The 13,839-nt window shown below is 48.0% G+C and overlaps 1 protein-coding gene across 14 annotated transcripts in view; it reads right to left on the minus strand.

Annotated features, from left to right (window-relative positions):
• The window catches only part of mcf2l2 (MCF.2 cell line derived transforming sequence-like 2), a 61,630-nt gene extending 48,266 nt beyond the window's left edge, over window positions 1–13,364 (minus strand). For 9 of the 14 annotated variants that reach the window (XM_026996276.3, XM_081708619.1, XM_026996293.3 and 6 more), the window contains exons 1-2: window positions 13,224–13,364; window positions 918–1,001 (exon numbers count right to left, since the gene is read on the minus strand). In XM_026996276.3, the coding sequence (XP_026852077.3) occupies window positions 918–1,001; window positions 13,224–13,347 (208 nt within the window). In that variant the 5' untranslated portion in view covers window positions 13,348–13,364. Of the gene's footprint in view, window positions 1–917; window positions 1,002–3,081; window positions 3,513–8,035; window positions 8,056–8,139; window positions 8,331–13,223 lie in introns of those variants that run through there. The other 5 variants (XM_081708620.1, XM_026996317.3, XM_026996286.3 and 2 more) reach the window with 4 other exon arrangements.
• Between the last annotated feature and the right edge of the window lie 475 nt (window positions 13,365–13,839).

The following is a 13,839-nucleotide window of genomic DNA, read 5'->3' on the forward strand; positions in this document are numbered from 1 at the left end:
CCCCTGGTACTCATCTCTAAGGGGTGACATCCTGTGTCGTATGCTCACTTCACTGTACCACAGCCAACCCTGGAGAGGCAGCTGAGGGTTTTTTTTACATCATTTTAGGATCTAAAGAGGTCCTCACTTACACAGACACTCTGTATGTCAGAACAACACCGATCTGTCTGCGCTGCAGCCATCATAATGCGCCACTTTATCTTGACAGCGTGAGAGAAAGACAGCACTGTTTATATCAGTAGGCCCAAGATCCCAGTCTCTCTCTCTCCATCTCTCTCTCTCTCCATCTCTCTCTCTCTCCATCTCTCTCTCTTCGCACCTGGTCACATGGTCCGACACTGAATATGTAACACTGCCATGTTCTTTCGCAATTTGTCCATTTCCATCATGCATTGCAAAAATATTAGCAACCACAGTCGCTACGGTTACATGATGCTAAATCATTTTTATGCTGGAAAACTCCCATTTTGAGTAAGATGGAGGTGTGGCATTCTCAGAGCAGACCCAGCAGTAAGGGTCGCGTTCCAAGACTTTCTCAGGAAATGTAATGTCAGTCTTTTAACCCACCAATACCATGAGCACGAGTTCAGCTACGGGGCGGTTGAGGAGGGCAGTGCATCGCGTTAACAACTGAGAGAGAGAAGCTCATATACTCTGTTTTCTTTTTTCTGGTTGTTCTACGAATTTTGTGTATTTTTATTCAATATTTGGTCAAACTTCCATATTGAGTTGTGCGATTTGACTTCCGGACGTATATACATGAAAGTTGTACTGAATGAGTGACTCAGTTGTATAGGAGAGAAATCAATCTCTCCGAGAAGAAGGTTCCAACAGCCAATAACAGCTAGCATGTGCCATCACGTGCCATCCTGTGGCACCTTGGCTGGGACGTTCCAGCAGCGGGAGAAGACTCTGACCTGAGAGCAGGGCGAACTGCTTGTGAAGTTGTTCGATAATGTCCACAGCCAGCAGTGGCCTGATGTCCTGCTGCATAATCTCATCTGTGGAAGAGAGAGAGGAAATGAGAAACAAATAGAAAGGAGAGAAAAATGCCAAGACCGTCAGATATCAACGAAACATGGTCGCTTCTCTCCCTGACAGAATTCCCTCAGGCAGTGCAGTCGGCAAGCGTGCGGGTGCTGTGGAGAAGCAGGAGGTGAAGCTGGAGAGAGCTGCTCTGACCCTCTCAGCACCGAGCTCCTCCTTCAGGACAGATCCTGGTCTGGGAAGGGAGTCAACTCTTTACACCGTGCTGCATAACGAGGAGGTCTGGGGCACATGGAAGTACAGTAAAACGAACCCTCCTCTAAGCTCTGCTACAAAGGGCTCCGTTATGATCCTAAAGCCATCGCCTCAAATTGGAAACACCCGTCAGACGGCTTTGATCCACACTGCCGTGTTACAAGATAAAAGTCAGTCCAGAAAACTACACTGTGACAGACTTCTGCTAATGATCAAGAAAAGCTGCTATTTACACACACACACACCCACGCACACACACATACCCACCCACACACACCCACCCACACACACACCCTCATGCATCAAATGGAAAGAAAATGTGAGGCAGGAGCATGCGAGTTGTAGATGGTATCTGCTCCAGGGTCATAGCCACTGACCCACAAGGAGCTCACAATAGGCATTGGTGTAGAGGAAGGTGGGCGGGGTCGGTGTAGAGGAAGGTGGGCGGGGTCGGAGTAGAGGAAGGTGGGCGGGGTCGGTGTAGAGGAAGGTGGGCGGGGTCGGTGTAGATGAAAGGTGGACGGGGTCGGTGTAGATGAAAGGTGGTTGCTCTACCCACTACACATAGCCCTCTCCCCACTGAGACAGACCCCAGCAGGCCTTCACCTTAGATTCAGCAGGACAGGAGCACACACACGTGTGGGTCGCCATGGTCCCCACCTCCCAGAGTAACTGTAAGATTTGTGTTATTGCACTACTTGCATATTTTTCTGGTGCTGAAGAATTCAAGCTTGTCATTCATAATTCTGGCAACATTTTAGATGCTGCTTCACTCAAGGCTAATAATAATAATAACAATAATAATGACCATCATAACTAAGGTGCTATATTTTGCTTACAGACTAGTCATGTTTTCTAACCTGTATCAGGTATGATTTTCTAGGTATTCAGTGCACACACGCACAGACACGCACACACACAGAGAGAGAGAGAGAGAGAGAGAGAGAGAGAGAGAGAGAGAGAGAGAGAGAGAGAGAGACAGAGAGAGAGAGAGAGACAGAGAGAGAGAGAGAGAGAGAGAGAGAGAGAGAGAGAGACTTGGTGCCGCTATTCCCAGGGAGCTGTTTAGGAAGCTGCCCCAGGCTGTAGATAGTAAAGTCCAGTGCATGCAACTTGCAAACTTGGTGGAGGGACTGGTGGCCTGGTGGAGCACCCACACTGCAGTTCACTGCACACACCCCATCTGCCCCGCCCACTGTAGCCAAGGACAGGAACCTTCTGACAGTCATACGGCCCCTCAGTTCCACCGGCTTCTAACACCAGCAGCTGGGGGCGACCAAGAGAAGGAGCTTTTGTTTCTCTGCATGGTGTCATAGGCGAAAGAGCCGAACTTGGCGATTACAACGACGAATGACCTACAGATTGCATGCACACACTTCTGTCAGGGCATTTACGTCTGACCATATAACCCAGTTATGAAACGGTGCATGTACACACACACACACACACACACACACACACACACACACTTCTGTCAGGGAGTATACAGCGTCTGATCATATAACCCAGTTATGAAACATGCAGCTCACCTCCCACTCGAAGCTACAGAACAATTGAGGCGCTTTGTCCCCTAGATGTTCACTGTAATCGGGCAACAGCTTCAGTGCAGAACTCCAGCTACACCAGCTCCTTTACCTCCACCAGCCCCACCAACTACGCCAGCTCTACCAGCTACCCAAGCTGAGCCAGCTACACCAGCTCCTTCAGCTCCGCCGAACTACACCAGCTCTGCCAACTCCACCAGCTCCTCTCAGCTCCTCTGTCACCCTGCTGGAGGGAGGGTGTCTGAAGCACCGGCACTCAGCTCAGCCCCACAGACCGGCGCGGCATTTGTCTTACCCATCACTGGCTTGGTGCGCCTGATCATGGTGACCAGAGGAGAGTAGACAGCAACGCAGAAGAACATCAGCTCCCGGCAGTGCTAAGGGCTCGGGGCGCCACACCACCAATTTCATTCCTCACTCTGTCTTCTTCTGTTTCTCCCTCTTTCCCTCTCACTCTCCCCCTCTTTCTTTCTCCCACTCTGTCTGTCTGTTTTTCTTCTCTCTCTCTCTCTCTCGCTGGTAGAGACAGCAGCTGCACCAGAGCGCTGGCAGAAGACGCATATTTGTGGCTTCGCTCACTTTTTCCAGCTCCGGCGTGTTTCCCTGCACTGGCGAGACTGAGGCTCTTTGGGGGCCGTGCCACGAGGCCGCCGGGGCCGACCAATCAGCGGGGCCGGAGGGGAGAAAGATTCGCCCACCGGCCCCGTCCCGGCTGGAGAAGACTGGAGGGCGGAAGGTTCAAAACAAACAGCATGACAGCACAGAGTGTGTGTGTGTGTGTGTGTGTGTGTGTGTGTGTGTGTGTGTGTGTGTGTGTGTGTGTGTGTGTGTGTGTGTGTTTGTGCGCGGAGATGGGGGGGGGGGTATCTGCTTTTTCTAGAAGAGGGAGGAAATCCCAGCTGGACATGGTGGATGAGAGCGAGGGGCCGGCTCTGCCCTGGGGTCTGTCTGGAGCTGGGGCCCTCAGGGGACTTTGGCCTCTGTCTGGGGTTCCAGCACCTATACCCGTTTCCTGAAACACAGTCCAGCCAAGCTGAGGGACTGTCCAGGGGACACAGCAGCCTTCCTTCCTGTGTACACTAGGACTGTGGAATACTGTCTCACTCCACACATCAGACAGACAGGACTCACTGGCTGTTTTATACGCTGGGTCAGGTGGCAGCGATCTGTCCTCCGCCAGGGTGCCACCCAGACGTCTCTCCTCTGCACCCGCCACACTGCCGTACACCCCCGAGCTACAGACGCCCCCCACCGTCCGGCCCAACAATGCCTGCGTCTGTCTGCCTGTTACGCAACGCCCAATCAAGGCAAAAGGGCAAGGACTGTGATTGCTTTGTCCTTCACTTGAACTTCAAGCCTGCTGGAGTCAAGAGAAGGGCGGTCAGCAGGACACGGTCAAGTCCTGCACTCACGCTCCTTTTATTCAGACGGCCCAGTGCCGAGAAACGACGCTCAGGATACGACGTTCGGCTCTCCGGGGGAAAAACGCATATTTAAAATAGCTCCGGGAGGAAGGAACTTGCTAATGAGCCACTTGATGGGAAGCAAACCCTACCGCGGCGTGGGCGGCGCTTCGCTTCCGCCCGAGAGCACCCACTATGGACATGTGCCTCCGGACGAGGGAAAGGAGCCGGGCAGGCCTGATCGTCTCATGATGCCCGACCCGTGTGATGCCCGCATGGGGACGTGTTCTGGTTTCCCCTTTCCCACAATGCCAAGCATTTGATTTCATGCGATTTCTTACACAGTAGTGCCAGGGGTATGGATCTGACATCGTGGTAACATTGCAAGCACACCCAGCCTGACCCCAGATGCAATTATGTAACAGCGTTAACGCCTACGACCTGTTTACAGTCAAGACAAATGAGCAAGCTGGAGATCGGTTCAACATCCTGGATGGCTTGTGTGGAGTCTGAAGCGCTTATCTACCATACATGCTTTTACATTTTCCTCAAAACTAACACGTTTTGATCTGTCCAACATTAAACGTTTTAATAAACTACTACAGATTGTGATGTCGTCTACGTTGTAGGCGGTTCTACACCCCCGACCTTCAGTGCACCAAAACAAAGTGCAAAGGAACAGATTGTCGTCGTGCCGACTGCAATCTTCAGACTGTGTTCAGTGACCCTGAAAGTATTAGAGATGAACTCATTCCCATTTTGACATGCGCGTCTGTTTTAATGTGCATGTCTGCTCTGACATGCCACAGGAAGTCTGCAGAGGACAATTTGATGATTTCCATGTTAGCACAGTCACTGAAAATAAAAGTGTGGAAGTCAAAGCGTTGTGACATTAATGATGTGATATTTATCATGGTTGGAAGTACTGAGAAACTGGGACCTTTGCCGAAAAACCAAACCAGTGCTGGGAATCGAGCAGAAACCATCCTGCTGTCCCAAAGGAGCAATAATGTATACTGGGAGGAGGGACACAACTCAGCCCCGCCCTGCCTCACTTACTCCAACCCCCCTGCTACACAACCCCTGCTACACACCCCCACACATCCCATCACACACTGTCATTTCTTGTAAAAGAGCCCAGGACTAGACAAATGGGAACAGAAACCTGTAAAAAGCCACCCCTTTTTAGAAGTGTGTTTTTGTTTTTTTGTTTTTAAACATCCCTTTCAGAAAAATACTTCCTGGAAAGTCTGTTTTCCTGGAAAACTGTTGTTTACATATGTGGAACCACCTGCGAGCCTGGAATGATCAGAGGTTTGCCCACATCCACGTCATCCACAGTGCTATGGAGAGTAGGGTTTCCTCTCCACTCGGAGACGCATGCTTCACGTCCTCTGCATGCTAAATCCTCCGGGACGAGGCTTTGACCCTGAATGACAACAATAGCGGCATATCTCAGCCAGTATCGGGGTTATGACACGAGCGGTTTTCCTCTGCTGATCAACATCATATTGTACGAAACCTCCGGGTCTTGTCATCCGGAACAAGATTCTGGAAAACCCCCAGAGTACAAGCGGGCATGTTGAAGAGAAAAGATCTGAAATTGTGGTATTCAGTCTTTAAGTGAGCGATACATTTAAGACCAAGCGCATGTGTCTCTGGGGCCAGAGCCGCTGACCCACGGTGCACGCAGAGCTGACTCACATCACACAGGTGGCTTTGGTTATGCTGGGCTGTTTTCAGGGGCGTGTCTCACTGGACTGTCTCTGACATCTGAACATATGCTGTCCAGATATCACTCAGCATAGGGCTGATACTAAAAAGATTTGAGAAAAAATATATAAATTGAATATCATCAGGAAAACACCTACGCTGAGTGTTTATAATACACAAGGAATTATTTTTTAATGTTTTGGGGAACATCTCAGGCACACAGCCAAAAGAGTAGGCCCTACAGGCTGTGTGAGACATTCTTACAGGCACCTTCAGGCAAAGTGACACAGGGACTGAAGCAATCACTGGCTTCAGACTGCTCTGTTGAAATATCTTCTCAATAACATCAATTCCCGATAGACGCAAGAATCTCCAGGTCAACTAAGCAACACGAGAGAAAACAAACGTGTGATATTTCACATCATCTATCAGTCCAGTGATGTCAGCTGTGCAGAGAACCTAGTTGATGTAGGTTAAGACAAATGAACACAGGAGCCTTTGTAGACCCACACACTCTCTAATCTAAGCACAGTTATATGACATTAGACTCAGTGACCTTCTAAACCGCTTCTAGAAGAGCTAAAAACAGCCAAACTATGCACCGTCATGCCCACGTCTATGCAGTTTGAGGGTAACGTGAGCACTTCTCAAATTCAGACAGCGCAGTTCAGCATCCTGGCAGCAGAACGATGGTAGAAACAAGTGTGCAATTGCTGCTTCTTTGCTGGCGCTATTCCTGTGGTTCCTTCCATTCTTCAGCCGTGATGAGCACAGACACCTCTGCCTTGCCCAAACGCGATGTCATCACCCCAGGAAGCACACGGGCGTTCCAGCGCGCTGAAGAGAACTAAAGACCACCTGATGGCGCTCTCATCAAATCCACTAACCAACTGGGAAGACTTACAGACGTCCAAAAAAGACACTCCACAACTCCGGCAGACAAAGTAATGATGGTGAGAGGATGAGGAAGGGCGCTGATGAAGGCATCGTTCTCCTGGTGACGCACCCAGTCTCCTAACAGCACATGGACCAGGTGGGGCGGGGGTCCATAAAACAGAGAAGCACCACAGCACATATGCCCAGCCTCCATCTTCGTGTATGACTGTGAGTGTGTGTGTGCGCGCGTGTGTGTGTGTACGTGGACATGCATGCACATGTGTATGTGTGTGAGCAGCCTGCATCTTCTTGTGTGCATGCATGTGTGTGCGTGTGTGTACGTGTGAGTGCTTGCTGCTTAGACAGTCTATGTAAACAGTAGTGAGTTTATAAACAAAGTCACTGGACAGCAGAGTTAGATCAGAGTAGAGAGTGACACTCTCCTGCTCACCCAGGTGAGCATTCATCTCACACACACACACACACACACACACACACACACACACATTACATTATAGAACAATACATTATTACTGACAATAGTAATTTCTTTCTTTTTGACCTGTGCTTGCGTGTGTGTGTGTGTGTGTGTGTGTGTGTGTGTGCTCTCAGTTCCACATACGCAGCCATACAGCTTGGAGGAATACAAACTTATTCCTGATACTACAGTTTCAGTCTGATCAGCCTGGGCCCTTACAGGATGTTAAACAAGTCAACATTACCAACTTCTACAGGCGACAACCCACCACAACCATAACATACCATTAACACACCACAACCATAACACACCATTAACCCACAACAACCATAATACACCATTACCCCACAACAATAATAATACACCAATAACCCACCACAACCATAACACACCATTAACCCACAACCATAACACACCATTAACCCACAACAATAATACACCAATAATCCAACACAACCATAACACACCATTAACCCACAACAATAATACACCAATAATCCAACACAACCATAACACACCATTAACCCACCACAATAATACACCAATAACCACCACAACCATAACACACCATTAACCCACCACAATAATAATACACCAATAACCACCACAACCATAACACACCATTAATGCACAACAATATTAATACACCGATAACCCTTCACAGCTATAACACAACACTCTCACCACAGCCATCAAATAGTGTACCACAGACTGACTGTTTCTGTATCTCAAACATTATTAGACACACCGAACTTACTTACTACAATCACAAGACTCACCGTGACAGAGTCACGGACATAGAGAAGTCAAAAGCCCGTCGCCCCGCGGCAGAGCCGGGATTAAGAACATGCCCGTGACTGAAAGGAGCGCATCCTCTACTCACACATTATGGAGCCCATCGTGCAGAGCACCCTGGCAACAGCGTTGCCTCCTGATTCTTGAGCCCCTCTGCGACCTCTGCAGCTGTGTTTGTGCGCTTGGTCACGGGCTACAGCAAGGCGTGCACAGGGTCTGCGTCTCTCCGTGGGGCCGCGCAGCTAACTCACAAGGTTTACGCAAAAATATCTCCAACAATGGCAGAGAAACAGACAGCTTCCCCTTCCTCTCCCGCCCTCCAAGGCATTCACCAGCGCGCGCACACACACACACACACACACACACACACACACACACACGCACACACACATACACACACACACACAAGGGCTGTCACCCCTGCTTAGCCTCTCATGACATAAAGCATTATTATTAACCCAAGGACTCAACATGCTTTATAAATCCAATTATTGATTCAGGCTATTTCCAAGTGAACAGACTTAATATCAAAGAGGGGGTAAATACTCCCTGAATAGAAGTGGAAAAACAGCCCTACAGTGGCCTCATTGTAGTGCAACACAAAACATGAAAGGAGATTAAAGGTGAGCTCACATTCCTCTGCTGACCCAACATGAGCAGAGTGTCGCTGCTCTCCTGAAACATTCCTCAGTATGGAAAATCCTCGATGCTCGTAAACCCTGGAGCTGTTTTCCCTTTTTACCATTTCTGGAAAGAACATCAGGGCTGTGGCTCCATGCTAGACCCCAAAACACCCTCTGACTGTGAGCACAGACGTCCTCTCACAGCTGTGCATTATCAGACAAGCTGGAGCACAGCTGCGAAACCTCGTAGGCCTAAACCCGTACGCTCACCACATGCTCTATTACAACTATTTATTAGACATGTTGCAGGTGCAGCCTTAGATTGCAGTGCTTCTGCTGCAGTGCACGTTAGCCATCCATCAAAGGGTTATCAGAGGTCAGGTTCCTTCCACAGGGCAGCTGCCGGCTGGACACGTTTTGGTGGCGGACCACTCCCAACCATGTAGTGACTAACACGTGTGAAAAGTCCCACTGGCATGGTACTACCGTCAGAGTGACGTTGAGAACGGTCCGATACCGCAGGGCTAACACGGCTCCATGGCTAACAACCTGCAGATAAGTGGCTGCATCCAAAATGGGTGGGCTTGATACGTGGCCAGCGAATGCACGCGCAAGATGCTTGCTGCTAACAGACTGGGCGAAAGAAAAAACAGAACACTTGGAATTGATGTTTCTGTGAAGAATGTCAAGCTACAGAACGCACAAGGGAAATATTGGACCTCCAAACTGCAAAAAAAACCCAACAAACCCTCCTTTTAAGAGGAGCCAAGGATGCAGACAAAAGTGAAAATTTCAATAGAATGAAAATTTACAGTAGGAGCTTAAGATGCCAACTGAAAACAGACAAGGACGGATTCCTCCCGCATTTTTGCCCGGTCCGTCATGCAGCTGAAGGGGATGGAGCAGGGAAGGTGTCCACATGGACTAGGAACGTGCACATAGGAAGGCGGAGCTTCATAAATGCAGCATCCTGGTGTTTGGGCCAGTGTGTTTCCTCTGTCTCGTCCCACGTCTTCAGGTTTCCAATGGATATGACATATCTTTTCCTGTCGCAGTGTCTGCTCACTTACTGAACCTTCCTACTGGGAGTGAACCAGCATTCAATAGCTTGTAATGAAAAACCACAGCACATGTTATCAGGAACAACAACTCGTCTAAAAGTACTCGAAAGCTTCACCAAGCACCACTGATCACCTCAGAGCGTTCAGTTATTTATAAACCTTCAAAACATGGTATATTTGTAGACCACAGAAAGACATAAAAGACAAAGTTTATCAACTCTTTTTGGCAAGGCTGGACACCCTGTGGCCTATTAATGTATTAAAGGCTCAGGTCCGCGCTGCTGACAGCAATAGAAAACAGCGAAAGATGTCGTAACAGGCTGGAGCTGGCAGAGAATACTGACCCGCCCCAAACATACAGCCTGGTCACTCCAGGATCCGCCCAGATACAGCCAGAGCTGAAGTCACAGTCGTCTATACGAAAACATCTGCTTCAGAAAAGGACATGTTGCACTGCTGGATAATTAGCTGGCCCATGATAAGGAAGGAAGCCTTGATGTGCAGGTGGTGGTGGTGATTCATGACGTCATGATGTCTACAGTCATGATGTCTACAGTCATGATGTCTACAGTCATGACGTCTACAGTCATGACGTCTACAGTCATGACGTCATGCTGCCATGATGTCTACAGTCATGATGTCTACAATCATGTCTACAGTCATGACGTCTACAGTCATGATGTCATGCTGCCATGATGTCTACAGTCATGATGTCTACAATCATGTCTACAGTCATGACGTCTACAGTCATGACGTCATGCTGCCATGATGTCTACAGTCATGATGTCTACAATCATGTCTACAGTCATGACGTCTACAGTCATGATGTCGTGCTGCCATGATGTCTACAGTCATGATGTCTACAGTCATGATGTCTACAGTCATGACGTCTACAGTCATGACGTCATGCTGCCATGATGTCTACAGTCATGATGTCTACAATCATGTCTACAGTCATGACGTCTACAGTCATGACGTCATGCTGCCATGATGTCTACAGTCATGATGTCTACAATCATGTCTACAGTCATGACGTCTACAGTCATGATGTCATGCTGCCATGATGTCTACAGTCATGATGTCTACAATCATGTCTACAGTCATGACGTCTACAGTCATGATGTCGTGCTGCCATGATGTCTACAGTCATGATTTCTTCAGTCATGATGTCGTGCTGCCATGATGTCATGCTGCCATGATGTCTACAGTCATGACTTCTTCAGTCATGATGTCTACAGTCATGATGTCATGCTGCCATGATGTCTACAGTCATGACGTCTACAGTCATGATGTCGTGCTGCCATGATGTCTACAGTCATGATGTCTACAATCATGTCTACAGTCATGACGTCTACAGTCATGATGTCGTGCTGCCATGATGTCTACAGTCAGGTTCCTGAAGCTTGTGAATGCATCTCCATCATACAGGAACCGGGAACATTGCTGAAACCCTCCATGCAGAATATATCCTCTCACACAAATTTTCAGTGTGGGAATGTTGAAATCTCAGATGTGGGATGTAAAATTATAGCCATGCACCATGCATTTCTTTTTCATTTTTAAAGATAAATAAGCTTGATATTTAAATCTAGATTTAAAAAACAGGTTGTGTGTCATACTTCAGAAAAGGTGCATTTTAAACCAATCTTCTTTTTACTTTGTTCTACTTCTTATAACTGTGCTTTGACACTTTTTTGTATTTTATATTCATGCTGAGTTTTATAACCTCAAACAGTTTTAGACATATGTGCAATAACCCTACATTTTCCTGGGAAAATCAAATTTTTTCCTTCGGGTTATTCCTCTGTGGTTATCCCTGCACAAGCACCTACACCCAGTGGCCTGTCTGAGGTCATCTCCATGGAAATATTAGGTAGGAGTGCCTGAAAACCCACAATTTGAGTTATTTTACAGACTGAAAGCAGTGATGTTCAGCAGTGCTATTTTTATGCAGCAATGATTATTGTTAATACTGCAGAGGGCTAGCAGATGCAACCACATACTCCATGATACAGTCACAACCATGTACTCCATGTTATAGTTATAGTTATACTCTATTTCATAAGAAGGTCTTTTCACTTTCATTTTATTATTTAAAAAATCCCTAGTTTAGAGTCTACTCTCGCCAAAAGACAATAACTTGTCTAAAATTCCTTTCATCATGGGTCCTGAGCTTGTAAAACTGATGGGATAGCAGTGATAAGACAATCATAACAGTATTCCACATTACTTGAAATGTCTTGTTTTTTTATCTGACTTTAAATATTTATGAGCGTTTAGATATGAGTCATTAATCACTTAACTGTCCTCTAAAATTCAGTGGTGTGATGTCACCAGCGACCAATCAGAAAGCAGATCCAAGGAGTCATTCCCTTGCGAGGTTGAGCCGTAATGCCTGATTCAGTCTTGTGACTTTGATTTGACACCTTTTCCCGCTCATGGCATTTACAACAGCAGTAATAAAACCCCCTCCTGCATCCTGGGTGACACCTTTAAATAAAGGACATGACTGTCCATGTGACGTGTGGTGACGTGTGATGTGAGACGTGTAAATCCACGTGACGGTTTCATCGGGGGGGTTGGGGGGTTCCAGTTATTTCCTTATTTAACATTTTACATGGCATCGAGATGCTTAGGTTTGAGTCACGAACACAACGGCAACACAACAGCTAGTTCAGCCACTCAAGGGCAGTCATTAACACGGGTGAAAGGTCATGACCTAGCAGCCGTTTAGAGAGCCGCCTCCATCTTAGACCCTAACGAAGCAGGAACAGGGATTCCCTGACGAACTAACCGAGCGGGAAGGATTTGGACTCCGAAGCCTCCCTGCAAATCACGGTGGGTGTGCAGCCCCCGTGTTGGTTTCCACGGCAACGGGTGGCCCCTCCCCCAGACAGCTGCTGCAGCAACGGAGCATCTTGTAGGAGCCTCGCGGCACAAAAACTCGCCTCCCCTCCCCTGCCCCTGGTCCTCGCTCAACACACAATCAGGAAGGACCTGCACATTGTGTGTGTGACAGCACCGCACACAGGAACAGTAGACTTCCTTAAACAGGTCTTGATATGTCTCATTAATTAGTGATGTGTTATCTCGGAAGCAATTTGGGAATATCGGAAGAATCCGGTTCCTTGTGTACATTTCTTTGTCTTTATAAGCAAAACGCTGGAACACAAGCTGATGGGGACTAAGCAGCGTGATGCATGAACCAGTCAGTCTCCTTATTCCTACTGTTCTGCATTTAGCTAAACTGCAACACAAGCATCACCGTATCACAGTGAGTACAGAGCATCTGTACGATCTGAAAGCGGCCACTTGGTGAACCGCCTTTAGGCAGGTCCTGAGTGATGGCGCTCGACTGCTGTTCAGCATCTCAGCATCCGTGCCCAGCCCTTCCTCCTCAACACGCCCTCCAGACACTCTCATGTCAACCCCACACATCCCTACCCTCACAGCCCGAATGCAGAAGCCACAAAGGTGCGAGCACTCACCGACGTTGGTGATCACACAGCCCACTCGCTCCTGGAGCTCTTGAACGGACATCTCTTCTTCCTGCATCCAGCAGAGCATCTCAGTCTTGCTGTTCTCCCTCTCCTCTCTCCCTCTCGACTGCATCAGTGACCCCCCCCCCCCCACACACACACACACAAAGCAAGCGGCCACTCCCAGCCCGTAAAGCACCTCTAACAGGAGAGGGAGGAGAGATGCAGACTCGCAGTGTGTGCGTGCGCTGTGATGTTAATTATTCATATCATTTTAAATGATACTTAGGCAGCTATAAAACCCAGTGCCGTGTCGACTGTCCTAAAACAGGAAGCAGTCCGACACCAGGACACATATCATACGACAGCTACCTGCCCACAGGGACACAGGCTTATAGCCTCTGACATGAAAGACCCGGAGCACGGAGCCGGAACGGAGCTGGAACGGATTCTCCTGGGTGTTTACACATCTTCAGTCACAACTGAAATATTTCAGTCATACCATTAAACAAACTAAATATTCCTTTAACAATTGCTAACTACATTTATTAAATGAATGTATATTAGCAAACAATATTAAAGTAAGTGCAATTGCTAGGACTTATCAATTCAGACTAATTGGAAT

Source organism: Electrophorus electricus, chromosome 26, assembly GCF_041902795.1.
Source record: "Electrophorus electricus isolate QZ-2024a chromosome 26, ASM4190279v1, whole genome shotgun sequence".
NCBI lineage: Eukaryota > Metazoa > Chordata > Actinopteri > Gymnotiformes > Gymnotidae > Electrophorus > Electrophorus electricus.